Raw genomic sequence first — 20,415 nt, 5'->3', positions numbered from 1 at the left:
TGTTAATATAATAAAAATCTATCAAGTATAATGGCTAATATCTTGCTCAATTACTACCAATTTTTAAGAAAGAAGTGTCTCTTGATAAGTCACGCACTGAACTATGAAAATACATGAAATGTCAACTGGACTGCAGAAACAGCACACTTTACAAGTGAAAGTATTTTATCTAACTGTACTTTAGACCTGTATTAATTATTTCCTATAAAATCCAGTCAGATAGCTATACAATCACATGAACACTGCAGCCAGTGGATGAAGACTCCAGAGGGCATGCTCTATAGCAATGAAGGAGCAGAGTGGTGGAGAGGGTTCCCCAGCCATACTAATCAGTCACCATTATGTAGGCTCTTCAGAAAAATCCCACAAAGTTCTAAAGTACAAGTTTCCTGGGAGAGGATTTTGAGAGTCACACACAGAACAAATAACAATGAAAGTCTCGGTGAGGTGAGGAGCCTTGTGCTAGCAAGAACTGAGGAACTTCAAATTTGATTTTCAATACAGTTATAAACACATTTTGAGTAGTTTTTCCATTTTCAGTTTACTCTGTCTTTCTAATAAAAACTTCAGTGTTCTCATGATCTAAGAAAAATCAATTTTTATCATTTCACCTCTTAGTATTTCCATCAATCACGGAAAAGTAAATACGAATTCCAAAAGGATCTCAGAATCATCCTTTTCAAATATGTAGGTGAGAAGTTCTTTTGATACAGAATCACTTTCAAGGATTCCAATATATAAAATATTTAATAAGATGAATGTATTTTTAAACTAACTGAAGCCTTTAGTTTTTAATAAAGAATATTTTATTGTTTATGAAACCCTCAAAGCCCAGGGATTAGAGAGAAAAAATTGAAAACCATCATTTAGGTTTATATTATCAGTCTCTAATTAATTCATCTTTCAGATTAGGTTAGTGATTCAATTTATAAAAAATATAAAATAAATTTAGACAAAAAATTATTAAGGGAGACTATAAGCTCTGTTATTTTATAAGGGTCTTTAAAAACAGGCAAACAATTATTTTTCTGTGATAACATGAGCTTTAAATAGTAGTGATGCAAAGCCAGACAATATTATGAGTAATTCATCATTAAATTATAGAGCTGCAGAAACCTTAAGTAATACTGGAAAAGATCAGTAGAGAAGTTGGCTTTCCTAGAAGCAGTGCCTAAAATGTAAGAGAATGTATGCATTTACTTACATGTGGTGCTTCCTGAGCAAGCCAGGCTGCATGTTTCATACCTCTGGGAGACAGAACTGAGAAAAAGGGTATATTCCTTCTAGAGTCAAAGGATCATCTCACTAATTTTTTTTTTTTTTTTTTTTTGAACAGCTGTGTACACAGGGCCTGGTCCAGTAAAGGATGTGTTCTCAACCACCAACAGAATGACTGTGCTTTTTATCACTGATGATGTGATGGCAAAAGGGGGATTTAAAGCAAATTTCACTACTGGCTATCACTTGGGGATTCCAGGTAAGTGCACTCGGGATTACATGCTGCCTTGTAACTTTTGGAGCAAAACAGTAGAAACATACAGGAGGGAAGATTTGTTCAAGATGGCGGAGTAGAAGGACGTGCGCTCACTCCCTCTTGCAAGAGCACCTTCACAGCTAACTGCTGAACAGTCACTAACAGGAAGACACTGGAACTCACTAAAAAAGATACCCCACATCTAAAGACAAAGGAGAAGCCGCAATGAGACAGTAGGAGGGGTGCAATCACAAAATCAAATCCCATAACTGCTGGGTGGGTGACTCACAAACTGGAGAACAATTATACCACAGGAGTCCACCCACTGGAATGGTGGCTCTGAGCCTTTGTCAGGCTTCCCAATCTGGGGGTCTGGCAATGGGAGGAGGAAATCCCAGAGAATCAGACTTGAAGGCTAGCAGAATTTGATTGCAGGACTTCAACAGGACTGAGGTAAACAGAGACTCCACTCTTGGAGGACACACACAAAGTAGTGTATGCATCAGGACCCAAGGGGAAGGAGCAATGACCCCATAAGAGAATGAACCAGACCTACCTACTAGTGTTGGAGGGTCTCCTGAAGAGATAGCGGGTGGCTGTGGCTCACCATGGGGACAAGGACCCTGGCAGCAGTAGTTCTGGGAAGTACTCCTTGGCATGAGCCCTCCTGGAGTCAACCATTAGCCCCACTAAAGGGCCTGTAGCCTCCAGTGCTGGGTCACCTCAGGCCAAACAACCAACAGGGAGGAAACTCAGACCCATCCATCAAAAGACAAGGAGATTAAAGTTTTACTGAGCTCTGCTCACCAGAGCAACAGCCAGCTCTACACACCACCAGTCCTTCCCATCAGGAAGACTGAACAAGCCCCTTAGATAGCATCATCCACCAGCGGGCAGACAACAGAAGCAAGAACTATAATCCTGCAGCCTGTGGAACAAAAACCACATTCACAGAAAGATAGACAAAAGTAAAAGGCACAGGACTATTTACCAGAAGAAGGAACAAGATAAAACAGAGAAAAACAATTAAATGAAGTGGAGATAGGCCACCTTCCAGAAAAAGAATTCAGAATAATGATAGTAAAGATGATCCAGAACCTCGGAAAAAGAATGGAGGCAAAAATCGAGAAGATGAAAGAAATGTTTAATGAAGACATAGATGAATTAAAGAATAAACAAACAGAGATGAGCAATACAATAGCTGAAATGAAAAATACACAAGAAGGAATCAATAGCAGAATAACTGAGTCAGAAGAACGGATAAGTGACCTGGAAGACAGAATGGTGGAATTCACTGCCGTGAAACAAAATAAAAAGAATGAAAAGAAATGAAGACAGCCTTAAAGACCTCTGGGACAACATAAAACGCAACAACATTCACATTACAGGGGTCCCAGAAGGAGAAGAGACAGAGAAAGGACCTGAGAAAATATTTGAAGAGATTATAGTTGAAAACATTCCTAACATGCAAAAGGAAATAGCCACCCAAGTCCAGGAAGCACAGAGAGTCCCAGGCAGGATAAACTCAAGGAGAAACACACCGAGACACATAGTAATTGAATTGACAATTTTTTTTTTTTACATCTTTATTGGAGTATAATTGCTTTACAATGGTGTGTTAGTTTCTGCTTTATAACAAAGTGAATCAGTTATACATATACATATGTTCCCATATCTCTTCCCTCTTGCATCTCCCTCCCTCCCACGCTCCCTATCCCACCCCTCTAGGTGGTCACAAAGCACAGAGCTGATCTCCCTGTGCTATGCAGTTGCTTCCCACTAGCTATCTATTTTACGTTTGGTAGTGTATGCCACTCTCTCGCTTTGTCACAGCTTACCCTTCCCCCTCCCCATATCCTCAAGTCCATTCTCTAGTAGGTCTGTGTCTTTATTCCTGTCTTACTCCTACGTTCTTCATGATATTTTTTTTTCTTAAATTCCATATATATGTGTTAGCATACGGTATTTGTCTTTCTCTTTCTGACTTACTTAACTCTGTATGACAGACTCTAGGTCCATCTACCTTACTACAAATAGCTCAGTTTCATTTCTTTCTATGGCTGAGTAATATTCCATTGTATATATGTGCTACATCTTCTTTATCCATTCATCTGATGATAGACACTTAGGTTTTTTCCATCTCCTGGCTATTGTAAATAGAGCTGCAATGAACATTTTGGTACATGACTCTTTTTGAATTATGGTTTTCTCAGGGTATATGCCCAGTAGTGGGATTGCTGGGTCATATGGTAGTTCTATTTGTAGTTTTTTAAGCAACCTCCATACTGTCCTCCATAGTGGCTGTATCAATTCAGGGCAAATATTAAAGACAAAGAAAAATTATTAAAAACAACAAGGGAAAAATGACCAATAACATACAAGGAAACTCCCATAAGGTTAACAGCTGATTTCTCAGCAGAAAAACTACAAGTGGCACTATATATTTAAAGTGATGAAAGGGAAGAACCTACAACCAAGATTACTCTACCCAGCAAGGATCTCATTCAGATTCGATGGAGATTTCAAAAGCTTTACAGACAAGCAAAAGCTAAGAGAATTCAGCAGCACCAAACCAGCTCTACAACAAATGCTAAAGGAACTTCTCTAAGTGGGAAACACAAGAGAACAAAAGGACCTAGAAAAACAAACCCAAAACAATTAAGAAAATGGTAATAGGAACATACATATCGATAATTACCTTAAATGTGAATGGATTAAATGCTCCAACCAAAAGACACAGGCTCACTGAATGGATACAAAAACAAGACTGTATATATGCTGTCTACAAGAGACCCACTTCAGACCTAGGGACACATACAGACTGAAAGTGGGGGGATGGAAAATGATATTCCATGCAAATGGAAATCAAAAGAAAGCTGGAGTAGCAATATTCATATCAGATAAAATAGACTTTAAAATAAAGAATGTTACAAGAGACAAGGAAAGACACTACATAATGAACAAGGGATCAATCCAAGAAGAAGATATAACATTATAAATATTTATGCACTTAACATAGGAGCACCTCAATACATAAGGTAAATGTTAACAGCTATAAAAGAGGAAATCAACAGTAACACAATAATAGTGGGGGATTTTAACACCTCACTTACACCAATGGACAGATCATCCAGACAGAAAATTAATAAGAAAACACAAGCTTTAAATGATACAACAGACCAGATAGATTTAACTGATATTTATAGGACATTACCTCCAAAAACAACAGAATAAACTTTCTTCTCAAGTGCACATAGAACATTCTACAGGGTAGATCACATCTTGGGTCACATCAAGCCTTAGTAAATTTAAGAAAATTGAAATCATATCAAGCGTCTTTTTGGACCCCAATGTTATGAAATTATAAATCAGTTACAGGGAGAAAAACATAAAAAACACAAACACATGGAGGCTAAACAATACGTTACTAAATAACCAAGAGATCACTGAAGAAATCAAAGAGGAAATAAAAAAATACCTCGAGACAAATGACAAGGAAAATATGACGATCCAAAACCTATGGGATGCAGCAAAAGCAGTTTTAAGAGGGATGTTTACAGCAATACAATCTTACCTCAAAAGACAAAAAAAAAAAAAAATCACAAATAAACAATCTAACCTTACACCTAAAGGAACTAGAGAAAGAAGAACAAACAAACCCCAAAGTTAGTAGAAGGAAAGAAATTATAAAGATCAGAGCAGAAATAAATGAAAGAGAAACATAGAAAACAATAGCAAAGATCAATAAAGCTAAAAGCAGGTTCTTTGAGAAGATAAACAAAATGGATAAACCTTTAGCCAGACTCATCAAGAAAAAGATGGAGATGACTCAAATCAATAAAATTAGAAATGAAAAAGGAGAAGTTAAAATGGATACCACAGAAATAAAAAGAATCATAAGAGACGACTACAAGCAACTCTATCTCAATAAAATGGACAACCTGGAAGAAATGGACAAATTCTTATAAAGGTATAACCTTCCAAGACTGAACCAAGACAAAATAGAATTTCTGAACAGACAAATAAGGAGTAATGAAATTGACACTGTAATTAAAAGTCTTCCAACAAACAAAAGTACAGGACCAAATGGCTTCACAGGTGAATTCTATCAAACATTTAGAGAAGAGCTAACATGCATCCTTCTCAAACTCTCCCAAAAAATTGCAGAAGAAGGAACACTCCCAAACTCATTCTACGAGGCCACCATCACCCTGATACCAAAAACAAAGATACTACAAAAAGAAAAGTACAGACCAATATCACTGATGAATATAGATGCAAAAATCCTCAACAAAATGTTAGCAAACAGAATCCAACAACACATTAAAAGGATCATACACCATGATCAAGTGGGATTTATCCCAGAGATGCAAGGATTCTTCAATATATGCAAATCACTCAATGTGGTACACCATATTAACAAACTGAAGGATAAAAACCACATGATCATATCAATAGATGCAGAAAAAGCTTTTGACAAAATTCAACACCATTTATGATTAAAAACTCTTCAGAAAGTGGGCATAGAGGGAACCTACCTCAACATAATAAAGGCCAAATACAACAAACCCACAGCAAACATCATTCTCAATGGTGAAAAATGAAAGCATTTCCTCTAAGATCAGGGACATGACAACAATGCCCACTCTTGCCACTGTTATTCAACATAGTTTTGGAAGTCCTGGCCATGGCAACCAGAGAAGAAAAAGAAATTAAAAGAATACAAATTGGAAAAGAAGAAGTAAAGCTGTCACTGTTTGCAGATGACGTGATACTATACAGAAAAAATCCTAATGATGCCACCAGAAAACTACTAGAGCTAATCAATGAATTTGGTAAAGTTGCAGGATACAAAATTAATGCACAGAAATCTCTTGCATTCCTATACACTAACAATGAAATATCCGAGAGAGAAATTAAGGAAACAATCCCATTCACCATTGCAAGAAAAAGAATAAAATACTTAAGAATAAACCTACCTAAAGAGGTAAAAGGCCTGTACTCAGAAAACTATAAGACACTGATAAAAGAAATCAAAGATGATACAAACAGGGGCTTCCCTGGTGGCACAGTGGTTGAGAGTCCGCCTGCCGATGCAGAGGACATGGGTTCGTGCCCCGGTCCGGGAGGATCCCACATGCCGCGGAGCGGCTGGGCCCGTGAGCCATGGCCGCTGAGCCTGCACGTCCGGAGCCTGTGCTCCGCAACGGGAGAGGCCACAACAGTGAGACACCCACGTACCGCAAAAAAAAAAAAAAAAAAAAAACCCCAACAACAACAAAGATGATACAGATGTAGAGATATATCATGTTCTTGGATTGGAAGAATAAATATTGTGAAAATGACTATACTAACCAAAGTGATCTACAGGTTCAACACAATCCCTACAAAATTACCAATGGCATTTTTCACCCAACTAGAACAAAATATCTTAAAATTTGTGTGGAGACACAAAAGACCCCAAATAACAAAAGCAATCTTGAGGGAAAAAAATAGAGCTGGAGGAATCAGACTTCCTGACTTCAGACTATCTGCAAAGCTACAGAAATCAAGACAATATGGTACTGGCACAAAAACAGAAATATAGATCAATGGAACAGGATAGAAAGCCCAGAGATAAATCCAAACACCTATGGTTAACTAATCTATGATAAAAGAGGCAAGGATATACAATGAAGAAAAGACAGTCTCTTCAATAAGTGGTGCTGGACTACCAAATGTAAAACTGATAGCTAGTGGGAAGCAGCTGCATAGCACACGGAGATCAGCTCAGTGTTTGTGACCACCTAGAGGGGTGGGATAGGGAGGGTGGGAGGGAGGGAAACGCAAGAGGGAAGAGATATGAGGATATATCTATATGTATAGCTGATTTACTTTGTTATAAAGCAGAAACCAACCACCATTGTAAAGCAATTATACTCCAATAAAGATGTTAAAAAAATATAAAATAAAAATTAAAAAATAAGTGGTGTGGGGAAAACTGGACAGCTACATGTAAAAGAATGAAATTACAACACTCCCTAACACCATACACAAAAATAAACTCAAAATGGATTAAAGACCTAAATGTAATGCCAGAAACTATAAAGCTCTTAGAGGAAAACATAGGAAGAACACTCTATGACATAAATCACAGCAAGATCCTTTTTGATCCACCTCCTAGAGTAAGGGAAATAAAAACAAAAATAAACAAATGGACCTAATGAAACGTCAAAGCTTTTGCACAGCAAAGGAAACCATAAACAAGACAAAAAGACAACACTCAGAATGGAAGAAAATACTTGCAAACAAATCAATAGACAAAGGACTAATCTCCAAAATATCTAAACAGCTCATGCAGCTCAATATTAAAAAAACAAGCAACCCAATTAGAAAATGGGCAGAAGACCTAAATAGACATTTCTCCAAAGAAGATATACAGATGGCCAAGGGTCACATGAAAAGCTGCTCAACATCACTAATTATTAGAGAAATGCAAATCAAAACTACAATGAGGTATTACCTCACACCAGTTAGAATGGGCATCATCAGGAAATCTACAAACAGCAAATGCTGGAGAGGGTGTGGAGAAAAGGGAACCCTCTTGCACTGTTGGTGGGAATGTAAGTTGATACAGCCACTATTGAGAACAATATGGAGGTTCCTTAAAAAACTAAAAATAGAATTACCATATGACCCTGCAATCCCACTACTGGGCATATACCCAGAGAAAATCATAATTCAGCACACACACGTACCACAATATTCATTACAGCACGATTTACAATAGCCAGGACATGGAAGCAACCTGAGTGTCCATGGACAGATGAATGGTTAAAGAAGCTGTGGTACATATACACAATAGAATATTAGTCAGCCATAAAAAGGAACAAAATTGGGTCTTTTGTGGAGATGTGGATGGACCTAGAGACTGTCATACAGAGTGAGGTAAGTCAGAAAGAGAAAAACAAATATCATATGCTAACACATATGTGTGGAATCCAGAATAATTGTACTGATGACTAGTTTGCAAGGCAGAAAGAGAGACACAGATGTAGAGAACTAACGTATGGACACCAAGGCGGGAAAACAGGGGTGGTGGTAGGGGTGGATGAATTGGGAGATTGGGATTGAAATATATACAATAATATGTATAAAATTGATAACTAATAAGAACCTTCTGTATCATGGAGATATATAGATATATATGTAGATGTAGATATAGATATCAATATTTTCATTCATATATGTAAAATATAACTCTGCATTCAACAGTCTATAGAGAATTTTTATAGCTTGCTTCTCCCCTTGTACTATGATTTTTTTAAATACTTCTGTCCCACAACTTAGTAGTTCTCTCTAGATGCAAATATGTCAGAAAAACAGAATACACATTCCTTCCTACCTCTATCCTTCCCTTCCATAAGAGATTGTGGTCAGTTTGTCTTTAATTAAAATGTCTAGAAAAGAGGTAGTGTTGGAGCATTGTTCATCATCTGGCCTATTATCTGATCCTAGAATTATCTGTACAAATCTCTGCTCCTCTACTTACAACTGGCCTAAAACTTAGACTCCATGCCAGAAAGTTGTATGCTTTCATCATTACTACAAATATGAAAATTGACCTGTAGCTTATATACCCTCTGGCCCTGAAAATAAGTCATAACAATTGTTACTACCCAAGCTACTTAGGTGAGAGTAAGTTGTAGCCCAGCCAACTATCCTGTTCCTCAGAAGAATTTTGTGATGTTTTAGAAGCAGCTACTTATGATTTATAAGCAATGTTGACATGAATCAATCAAAAAATCCATTAGTGAAGTAAACAAAAAAATCAATTAATGAAGTATATAAACAAAAGTTCAACGAAGGAAGTAAACGAACAAAAATATTAAGGACTATGAAAGAACATACAACACCAAAGGAAAGCAATAAAGACTTTTAGATCAACAGAAAATTGGAATTTATCTTAAAATAGAGTACATGAAAAATGAGAAAAATATAGAAAGTGATATGATTTATAATTATTTTAATTTATAAATGGTATTATTTATTTTTAAATTATACTTATAATTATTTTTCAAAATATCAAAAAAGAAAATATATTGACATGAAAATATAGTTATGTGTATAAATATATAATGTATAAATTATATATTATACATTATGTATAAATATAATGTATAAGATATATAGACATAGAGAGAGATATAATGTATAAAAATCAGAAATTAACTTAGAGGAGAAGTAAATCACTGCCTTGGAAAGTATTAATCAAGACAATTTTCAGACTACCATTATGAATTGTCACTATTCTATCCCTATGGCCACCTTTGGGCAGAGGAATTTCTCGTTGAAACTTTACCACAACCAGATTATTATTTCTGACTTGATCAGAAGTTTTTGTTAATGGTGTGAACTGCACAGTTTATTTTGCACACCTATTCAAAAACCCTGGCACCAAAATACCACATTGTCACAAAAGTGCAGCACAAAAGCATGATCAAGTAAGCAAAAACAATAGGTAAAGAGATGGAAAAATGTGGGAGTCTGTGATGGGCAAACAGGAAAAAGACCAACCCACAAGTTGAAAATAATAGAACCAGTTAAAACTAACACTGAAAGGTGTAATGGGAAAAAATGATATACTTTCTAGATCTGATTAAAGTGACTGAAAAATCATGAAGTCTTATTGCTTACTGTAAAAAATTTATAAGCAGAAATCAGTGTTGTAACATTTCCTGTTTAAAATTTTTAATTTCAAGAGGAAAACTTTTCAGCAAATTTTTTTTCACATCTTTATTAGAGTATAATTGCTTTACAATGGTGTGTTAGTTTCTGCTTTATAACAAAGTGAATCCGTTATACATATACATATGTTCCCATATCTCTTCCATCTTGCATCTCCCTCCCTCTCACCCTCCCTATCCCACCCCTCCAGGCGGTCACAAAGCACCGAGCTGATCTCCCTGTGCTATGTGGCTGCTTCCCATCAGAGTCAGCAAATTTTTTAAGGAGAATAAACAGAATCATTTTTCAAAGATGTCAAAAATCAGTTCAGCTTTATATTTTAGTCATTTTATGGTGAATATTTTAAAACAACAGAGTGACATTTCTAAATTTTTGAGGAGAAACTTCTGCAATAAAAAATGTATAGACATCAATATCACTTGTATTTGAATGCTATAGAATTAAGTGCTCAGTTCTATAAAGTATTTTAAAATAGAGCAAGAAAATACGTAATAGTTATTCTCTTGGAGGGGTGAGCCTCCAAACTTTTTTCCAAGGATGTCATGAAAGGAACTTTTGAGAAATACTATATATTTTTAAAATTTATTATATTTATTTATTTGTTATTACAATAAAATTTATTTTTCAACATTTATTTCTAGTAAGTATAAAAACACAGAATAAACTAAGAACTTGTAGCACATTATATTAACTGCAACTCTAATTAATTATTAGCTGTTTAATATTGTCCCATATCTATTCACCAAATTAACATGAACTGCAAACATAAACTTTTTTTTTCACTTTCTTCTTTTTATTGAAGTATAGTTGATTTATTATACTGTGTTAGCTTCAGGTGTACAGCACAACAATTCAGTTATATATACTATATACATATATATATATATATATTTCTTTTCAGATTATTTTTCCTTATAGGTTATTACAAAATATTGAGTATAGTTCCCTGTGCTATACAGTAGGTCCTTGTTTGTTATCTATATATTTTACATATAGTAGTGTGTATATGTTAATCCCAACCTCCTAATTTTTCCCTCCCCCCAACCCCCTTCCCCCTTTGGTAAACATAAGTTTGTTTTCTATGTCTGTGAGTCTCTTTCTGTTTTGTAAATAATTTCATTTGTATCATTTTTTAATTTTTTTTAAATTTTTATTGAAGTAAGGATGATTTACAATGTTCTGTTAGTTACATAGAAAATTCTAAAGTTGCCATCAGAAAACTACTGGAGCTCATGGATGAATTTGGTAAAGTTGCAGGATACAAAATTAACACACAGAAATCCTTTGCATTCCTATACATTAACACCAAAAGATCAGAAAGAGAAGTTAAGAAAACAATCCCATTCACCATCGCACCAAAAAGAATAAACTTATGTATCATGTTTTTAGATTCCACATATAAGCAATATCATATGATATTGGTCTTTGGCTGAGAAGTACTATATTTTTAAAGAAATGAAGATGAATAGTAAAACCAACTGAACTAATGAGATAAGAAAACTAATAGCTCTAACCAATAAGGGAGTGAATTTATTTACAAATCCAAACAACTGAAATAATTATTGAGCATTCCGCCATCTGCAAAAGTGAAAGCATCTTGAAATTTTAGAGAAATAGTAGGTCTTTAAAGCCATATTTTAAATTGTAAGGGAAAAGGGAGGAAAGAAGTGGAAAGAGAATAGGTTGGGAAAAGGAAGGCAGCAACATCTCTTCTATTAAAAATATTACAGTTACTAGCTTTTATTAGAGTCTTATAATAAGATAAATACATTAGGATTTTGAAAAATAGTACAATAAATTTCCCTTCAAGATAAAAGCCAAAAGAACGTAATCTATGGCTTCCAACAAAAAATAGATTGGAGCTTTATGGCATAGGTGTTGCTTATATTTGTTTACCCTTTCACTAGATTTCAGTTACTATGATTATGTTATTTAGGTAATAAATCATTTAGAGAAATTGAAGCTAAAATGGAGTCTTCCATGACCATCACTGTGTGCTTAATATGCTGGGAATGTGGTTTCATATCCCTCTTGGCCACAGGACAGATGCTTCTGGAGAGTAGAAAATGGAGGGATTGAGTCATCATCAGCATAATCTTCTCCCAGAGAGATTTTTACACCAAAAGGCTGAAAAGCAATTATAGAAACAGGGAATTGGCAGTGGCAGATAATCACACTGGTAGTGGAAAGAGACATTAGGCACACATATCTGTTTATATTGGTGCTCTGCTTTGCTGGTCATTTTAGGAAAAAGGGATCAAAGGAATATCATAAATTTGCAGCATGTATGTGCTTCATTTATCTTCTGAGATATTTTAGGGACACCTTCCAAAGCATTCAGTTGATGAATAAAACAATTATATAACATATTTTTGTATCTCCTTTCTTTATCTTAGTTTTCACATTTTATTTACATTAAACTAGAGTATATGAAATATAGATTTATTAAGATCACTCTCCTCTGAAGTTCCCTTCATTGCTCTTTTCTGAATATCAGAAACTTAATTTGGAATTCAATAGTGCTTATCTGGCAACTGTGGAAGTGGCAGCTGATTACATTTAGGGGTTTAGAGCCCTCCCCAGATTGTGTGGCATGTGCCTTAGAGATCAATTCAGTTCCATTAAAACCAAGCATATGTTGACTAAATGAGGCAGGGCTACTGGAGACTTCATAAAAAGAAGATGGGAAAATTCAGTTCTTAGTAATATTTTTTTCTCTCTCTCTCTCACTATGGGTATAAAATTATCAGAAATAAGATATAAGAGGCCACAGAGAGTTAAACTTTTGGATTAAAGACTTCTTAATGAAGCCGAGCTGTTATATGTTACAAAGAATCAGAATTCAGTTCATGCATGTAAAGGGAAATTTTGAAAGAGTTTATTCACACTTCTCCTCAGAATTTGTCATTCTTTTCAGTTCAGCAGCAATAGATTGTTTTGCTCCATACAGCATTTTTTCATCCAATATATTCATCTTATAGAAATAGGTTAATATTTCTATGTTCATACGGTATAAACTTAACAGCTTTGGCTAGAGCACAAAAATAAATTACAATTTTCAGATATTTATACATGTTTTCATTCATATTTTTATTCAGATATTTAAATTTTCATTCAATGGATATGTGTTCTCCAATTAAATATAGCCTGGCTATACTAGTAAAAGAGTAAAATTATTAATAAATTATCTATTATTAAATTATTGATATTGAAAACTCATTTTTACATAATGATTTTAACAAACTATGAAAACAAAGAAATGGGGTAATATAAAAATAACTAGCTGTGACTAACATTCTATAAGTATATTATGATATTTGATTATGGGTACATAATTAGGCCATCAGGTTTTTAAATAAATATAATGCTTATTAAGTATAGATTTAAAATAGAATATATAAATTCAAAAACATATGTACCTAGCTTTAAGTATTCCTGTTTGCTAACTGAAAATTAACACTAGAAAGATTAAAATGTAAATTCAGTTAGAACATTAATACTTGCCTGTAGAGTAAGTAGCTGTCTTTGCCCATTTATCATCTCACTAACCTGGTTTAAAAATATATGTTTGTGGGGCTTCCCTGGTGGCGCAGTGGTTGAGAGTTCACCTGCCGATGCAGGGGACACGGGTTTGTGCCCTGGTGCGAGAAGATCCCACATGCTGTGGAGCAGCTAGGCCCGTGAGCCACGGCTGCTGAGCCTGCGCGTCCAGAGCCTGTGCTCCGCAACGGGAGAGGCCACAAGAGTGAGAGGCCCGCGTACCGCAAAAAAAAAAAAAAAAAAAAAATATGTGTTTGTGAAATAAATTGATAATTAAATTTACAAGAACCTCCCTAATAGTATTATACTTGATATATATAACTTATTCTCATTGGATAAAGATTTGTAAAAACAACCAGCCCAGTCATGCTTTCCTTAAAGTATTTTTTATTAAAGTAACTTAAATTTGGAATGAAAAAATATAGACTTCATCAAAGTTTAAAATAACCTATACCAATAGCTCCAATTATTGTTGTGAGATACCCAGAGGAAAGGATTATGTGTGATTTCTTGCATTATCTGGAGGGGAAAGTCGCACAACCAGAACATAGAAGTAAGAATAGTAACTTAAAAATATCAATGAAAAGGATGATTTCTAAATGTTACTATCAATACTTTGCTGTTAAGGATAAAATTTATTCTGCATTCAATGTATTCATATTGGTATACTAAATGCATTTAACTTTATAAAAATTTACTCTCATGATATACCTAAGACATAAGTAGTATTTATCCTATTTGACAGTGAAGGAAACTGAGTTTCTGAAAGACTAATTTATTTGCCCAGGGTCAAAAATAAATAAAAAGGAGGTGGCTAGTATGGTATTGGCACAAAAACAGAAATATAGATCAATGGAACAGGATAGAAAGCCCAGAGATAAATCCACACACATATGGTCACCTTATTTTTGATAAAGGAGGCAAGAATATACAATGGAGAAAAGACAGCCTCTTCAATAAGTGGTGCTGGGAAAGCTGGACAGCTACATGTAAAAGAATGAAATTAGAACACCATACACAAAAATAAACTCAAAATGGATTAAAGACCTAAATATAAGGCCAGACACTATAAAACTCTTAGAGGAAAACATAGGCAGAACACTCTATGACATAAATCACAGAAAGATCCTTTTTGACCCACCTCCTAGAGAAATGGAAATAAAAACAAAAATAAACAAACGGGACCTAATGAAACTCAAAAGCTTTTACACAGCAAAGGGAACCATAAACAAGATGAAAAGACAACCCTCAAAATGGGAGAAGATATTTGCGAATGAAGCAACTGACAAAGGATTAATCTCCAAAATATACAAGCAGCTCATGCAGCTCAATATCAAAAAAAAGAAACAACCCAATCCAAAAATGGGCAAAAGACCTGAATAGACATTTCTCCAAAGAAGATATACAGATTGCCAACAAACACATGAAAGAATTCTCAACATCATTAATCATTAGAGAAATGCAAATCAAAACTACAATGAGCTATTACCTCACACCAGTCAGAATGGCCATCATCAAAAAATCTACAAACAATAACTGCTGGAGAGGGTGTGGAGAATAGGGAACCCTCTTGCACTGTTGGTGGCAATGTAAATTGATACAGCCAGTATGGAGAACAGTATGGAGGTTCCTTAAAAAACTAAAAATAGAACTACCATACGACCCAGCAATCTTACTACTGGGCATATACCCTGAGAAAACCATAATTCAAAAAGAGTCATGTACCATAATGTTCATTGCAACTCTATTTACAATAGCCAGGACATGGAAGCAACCTAAGTGTCCATCGACAGATGAATGGATAAAGAAGATGTGGCACATAAACACAATGGAATATTACTCAGCCATAAAAAGAAACGAAATTGAGTTATTTGTAGTGAGGTGGATGGACCTAGAGTCTGTCATACATAGTGAAATAAGTCAAAAAGAGAAAAACAAATACCGTATGCTAACACATATATATGGAATCTAAAAAAAAAAAAAAAAGGTCATGAAGAACCTAGGGGCAGGATGGGAATAAAGATGTAGACCTATTAGAGAATGGACTTGAGGACACAGGGAAGGGGAAGGGTAAACTAGGACAAAGTAAGAGAGTGGCATGGACATATATACACTACCAAATGTAAAACCGATAGCTAGTGGGAAGCAGCCGCATATCACAGGGAGATCAGCTCGGTGCTTTGTGACCACCTAGAGGGGTGGGATAGAGAGGGTGGAAGGGAGGGAGATGCAAGAGGGAAGAGATATGGGGATATATATGTATAGCTGATTCACTTTGTTATAAAGCAGAAACTAACACAGCATTGTAAAGCAATTATACTCCAATAAAGATGTTAAAAAAAAAATAGGAAATGGCTAAGCTTCAGATCAAACCAGTCATATGATTCCAGAGCTTATGTTTTAACCACCACTCAAATCAGTAAATTTTATCTTCATAATTCACAGAATCAATTTTTATTTTTCAAATCAATAGAGTTAACATCAGCCAATCAGCTGCCTAATTTTTAAATGTTTTTTTGAAATCATACTTTTAAAGATTTCTTTGTATTGTGTCAACTCTATTACTAAGGTTCATACTGATTTTTGAGGCATGTCACTCATTTAACATAAATTAATTCACTTAACACTTAACAAATATCTACTGATTTCCTACTCTGTTCCAGTCATTTTGTCAAGTCCTAAGCATATAAAATGAAGAAACAAGGCATAAGGGTATTACAGATAGTACATTGTACATTCAATTTAAAGAATGGACCCGATGAGAATATAAACAGATAAAACTTTATTTTTCTCTACTTACTTTATTTCAAATCTCTATCTTTTTTTTTTTTTTTTTGCGGTATGCGGGCCTCTCACTGTTGTGGCCTCTCCGGTTGTGGAGCACAGGCTCCGGACGCGCAGGCTCAGCGGCCATGGCTCATGGGCCCAGCCGCTCCGTGGCATGTGGGATCTTCCCGGACCGGGAAACGAAGCTGTGTCTCCTGCATCGGTAGGCGGACTCTCAACCACTGTGCCACCAGGGAAGCCCCAAATCTCTCTTTTTATTCTGGGATATTTCAGGCAGATCTCTTCATTTTTCCAGTTATTTTAGGTATGCAATTTTCTTAACTGGGTAATTAAACCTCACTTTTAGGTATTAAAACGTACAGTCAAATACAACATTAAAACCTTAATATCATCTAAGTCACAGCTCTTTTTTAATCTCCCAACTCAGGCACAAATCTTGGCCCGATATTTTAAAGTAGAAGAAGGTGGAAATATTGTCTTTAACTTATTTCCCACTTTCTTTCCCTTCCATCTTCCCATAGCTCCAGTGTTGGAAGAGAGGCAGAAAAGGATAATCTTCCACCACTGTAGTTTTCTTTCAGCTAACAGTAGCTCCTGGACAAATGCTAACTCTTTTGTAGAACAGAGTTGTGGGTTCTTTGGTGTGTTCCTCTCCCCCCTCCCCAGGACCACTGCACAGTAGGCATGGGTAGTACACTACTTACCCTGTGATCTCTTATAACCCTGCTTTGCTCATAATCCCCACCAGCCAGGCTTCAGTCCCGCACGTATTTGTGCTGGAGCCAGCTTGTCCTGACAGGCGAATGTCACTCAGTTATCTTTCCCAGTGTCCATGTGGCCAAAACGAAACTCATGCACTGCCCTGCACATGGAGAAAATGCAGGTTTTTTCTACTGCCACCCTCTCTCTTATACCTAACTATCATCAAGGAAAGTTCCAGCCAAATGTCTGGCTTCTAAATTCATTACACAGGAAGTGAATACTGATCTTTATTTATATAGCTATCTACCCACAAAATTTAGGACACTAAAGTTACCATCTCCCATGAAATTTTTCACTATACTTCAGTTTAGTCTGGTATTTTTCAAAAAGTGTATCATGAGGGCTTCCCTGGTGGCGCAGTGGTTGAGAGTCCGCCTGCTGATGCAGGGGACGCGGGTTCGTGCCCCGGTCCGGGAAGATCCCACATGCCGCGGAGCGGCTGGGCCCGTGAGCCGTGGCTGCTGAGCCTGCGCGTTCGGAGCCTGTGCTCCGCAACGGGAGAGGCCACAGCAGTAAGAGGCCCGCGTACCGCAGGAAACAACAACAAAAAAAGTGTATCATGAAATCAATTTATTGAGTTTTGGCCACCATTCTTTGCTATGGAGCAAAATGGATGGAATGGGATGGAATAGAATAGAATAGAATACAATGGGATGGGATGGGATGGGATGGGATGGGATGGGATGGGATGGGATGGAATGGAATAGAATAGAAATAACAGAACAAAGTAAATTTTAATTTAGTTACATGCACACACACACACATATACACATTGGGGTATGCCCTAGAGTACAATTTAAAATATGTATTTTTACTGTGGTCCCAGCTGAAAAAAGTACCTGAAAGTCCCTGCACTAGTCCCATGTAAGCACTAGCCCTTATGACTCTGCAGTGTAACAAACTTTCAGCTGGGGAGTGAGATGACCTCTCTTCTTTAAGGAAACCCAGTATGAGTTGGTTCTCTCGGGGCATCCTTCACTTGGTTTGCTGGATGGCAACTTCCTCCCATATTGCACATGAAAACACTATTCCTTAAGACCCTTATTTAGTCTGTTTCTAGAAAAAAACTCGAATCCTCTTTTTTATAGCTGGAAATAGGTGCTAGCTAGAAATTTATAGTCACCAGACTAGTTTCAGTAATTTTTAAAGTATTAGTATGGCTACATTTAGTACCTCTCTTTAGAACATTACAGTATTTGTCAATGCTCACAGATTTGGGGCTACAACCTAGATTCTAAAGCAACAGAAATTATTCCTTTCAGGTGTCATTACATTTGGCCATCATAAATTCAGAAAGTCTCTATGGAGACCAGTACCATTTGTTTTTGAAACCATTTTAACATGAATTGTGTATCTATGAAAACAGTACAGTATAGTAGTCAATGATTAATATTCATTAATAGCTTTTAAAATACAGGTTTCCCTGTTCCTTTTTTTTTTCAAGTGCTTTTTCTTCTCCATTATTGTTGTACATGCACCACTAGGGGAAGAAACTTCAAGCTTCTCCATACCCAGCTAATATTTCCTTTCTCAGAGGGTCCAATTCCCGTGTGGCCCCAACAGAGATCCTAATATCAGGATGTAGCTACCCCTCCCAAGTCAATCAGAAAACAACTCGAGGAAAGCAAACCCCTCTTTCCAGTGAGATGAAGACTCTCCCAGGGCAAAAGTCCTTAAGATTTAAACAAACATTTACAGGAAACATAGTTCTCACTCCTTTTACACAATGAGTATTTCAAGTAGACATCTTTCTGCACAACTCAAATTCTGGAAAAAACTACCGGATCTACTCAGTTCCTTCTTTGTCCAGCCTCTTCATTTTCCTTCTGTTTCTTAATGTCCAAGCACATTCCCATGACTCCAACCCTGCTTTTCTTGTTTGGCTCTCCATTCCTACCTCCCTTCATATTACCACTATTGCAGGTTCCATTTCTTTAGATGACTTTTTCCCATCTCATCACATTTTAATCAAGCTCACTGCTTCCAGCCTGGTCCAACTTTGATCCCACCAAAAGGCCCTTTCCACATTTCTATATAATAAATGTTTGGAGGTATCATTTGGATGGTAAAACCAAGAGATCTCTTTATGCTTGTGTAACATGCCAGTGGTTGTTACTTGTACTGGGTTGGCCAAAAAGTTTGTTCTGGTTTTCCCATAACATCTTATGAACGAACTTTTTGGCCAGCCCAATATGTTCATTTGGGTTGGAAGAATTTGAGACTCACAGAGATGGTGCGGGAGAGGTATGTCCAAAACCTCTCAGCCATCTCTTGCAACTGCCCTGCCCTCTGCTGCAAAGGAGATGCTTAAGGTTTTATACATGCTCTTCTTAAGCCATGCCTCTGGCTTTGACAGAACTATTGCAGAAACATTCTGAGCAGTAAGGGTGTAGTCATAGCCAATATCAAAGCCAGCTTTAACTATGCACTGTGGCAAATAACAGGATGTTTAAAGGGGCAGAAATGGGATGGGTACTCTAGAACCGTCTGTCATTTCTTTATCCTATACAGTACATATTTTTCCCCCACAGAGCCCTGCAAGGAAGACAATTTTCAGTGTAAAAATGGAGAGTGTGTCCCACTGGTGAATCTCTGTGACAGTTTTCCACACTGTAAGGATGGCTCAGATGAAGCACATTGTGGTACGTTTTATTTTTAGGAAAATACTTTTTATCAGCTTAACCTCTACATTTGGATTCTACAGATGTGAAAGGAAGATTATGACTATATTTATTAGGATATACTTTGGTACTCTGAAGTTATGATCTCCCGGTGATTTCAGCACCGCTGTCACCATTCTGGTTAGAATAAAAGTTAACATGCAAACTCTTGTTTCTGTTTGTTTGTTTAAACTTGACTACATTTAATAACTTTAAGTCTAGGACAACCCATCTTCAGGTAAAAAGCATAAAATACCACAGAGAGACAACAGCCCACACCAGGCACTCTAGCATCACTCTTATTAACTATTATACTCTGTACATTGCCTACACACAGAGGCACCCTCATGCTCATTTATAACTGTCTTTCTTAGACTTGTTCCTTCACATGCTTGATTCTTCAGTATCTACTACTCCTTCTGCCTGCGACTCCTGTCCAGCCCCACTCCAGATCTCTATCACATT

At 36.3% G+C, this 20,415-nt stretch overlaps 1 protein-coding gene across 4 annotated transcripts in view; it reads left to right on the top strand.

Annotated features, from left to right (window-relative positions):
- The window catches only part of TMPRSS15 (transmembrane serine protease 15), a gene marked incomplete at both ends in the record, with an annotated part of 132,858 nt that overhangs the window by 74,194 nt on the left and 38,249 nt on the right, over window positions 1-20,415 (top strand). For all 4 annotated transcript variants that reach the window (XM_082655190.1, XM_082655189.1, XM_082655188.1 and 1 more), the window contains 2 exons: window positions 1,337-1,477; window positions 19,822-19,932. In XM_082655190.1, the coding sequence (XP_082511316.1) occupies window positions 1,337-1,477; window positions 19,822-19,932 (252 nt within the window). The remainder of the gene's footprint in view (window positions 1-1,336; window positions 1,478-19,821; window positions 19,933-20,415) is intronic.

This window comes from Grampus griseus (genome assembly GCF_964374135.1).
Source record: "Grampus griseus genome assembly, chromosome: 5".
Lineage (NCBI taxonomy): Eukaryota > Metazoa > Chordata > Mammalia > Artiodactyla > Delphinidae > Grampus > Grampus griseus.
The sequence above is the reverse complement of the archived record's forward strand: the minus strand, read 5'-3'. Positions and strand labels throughout refer to the sequence as shown.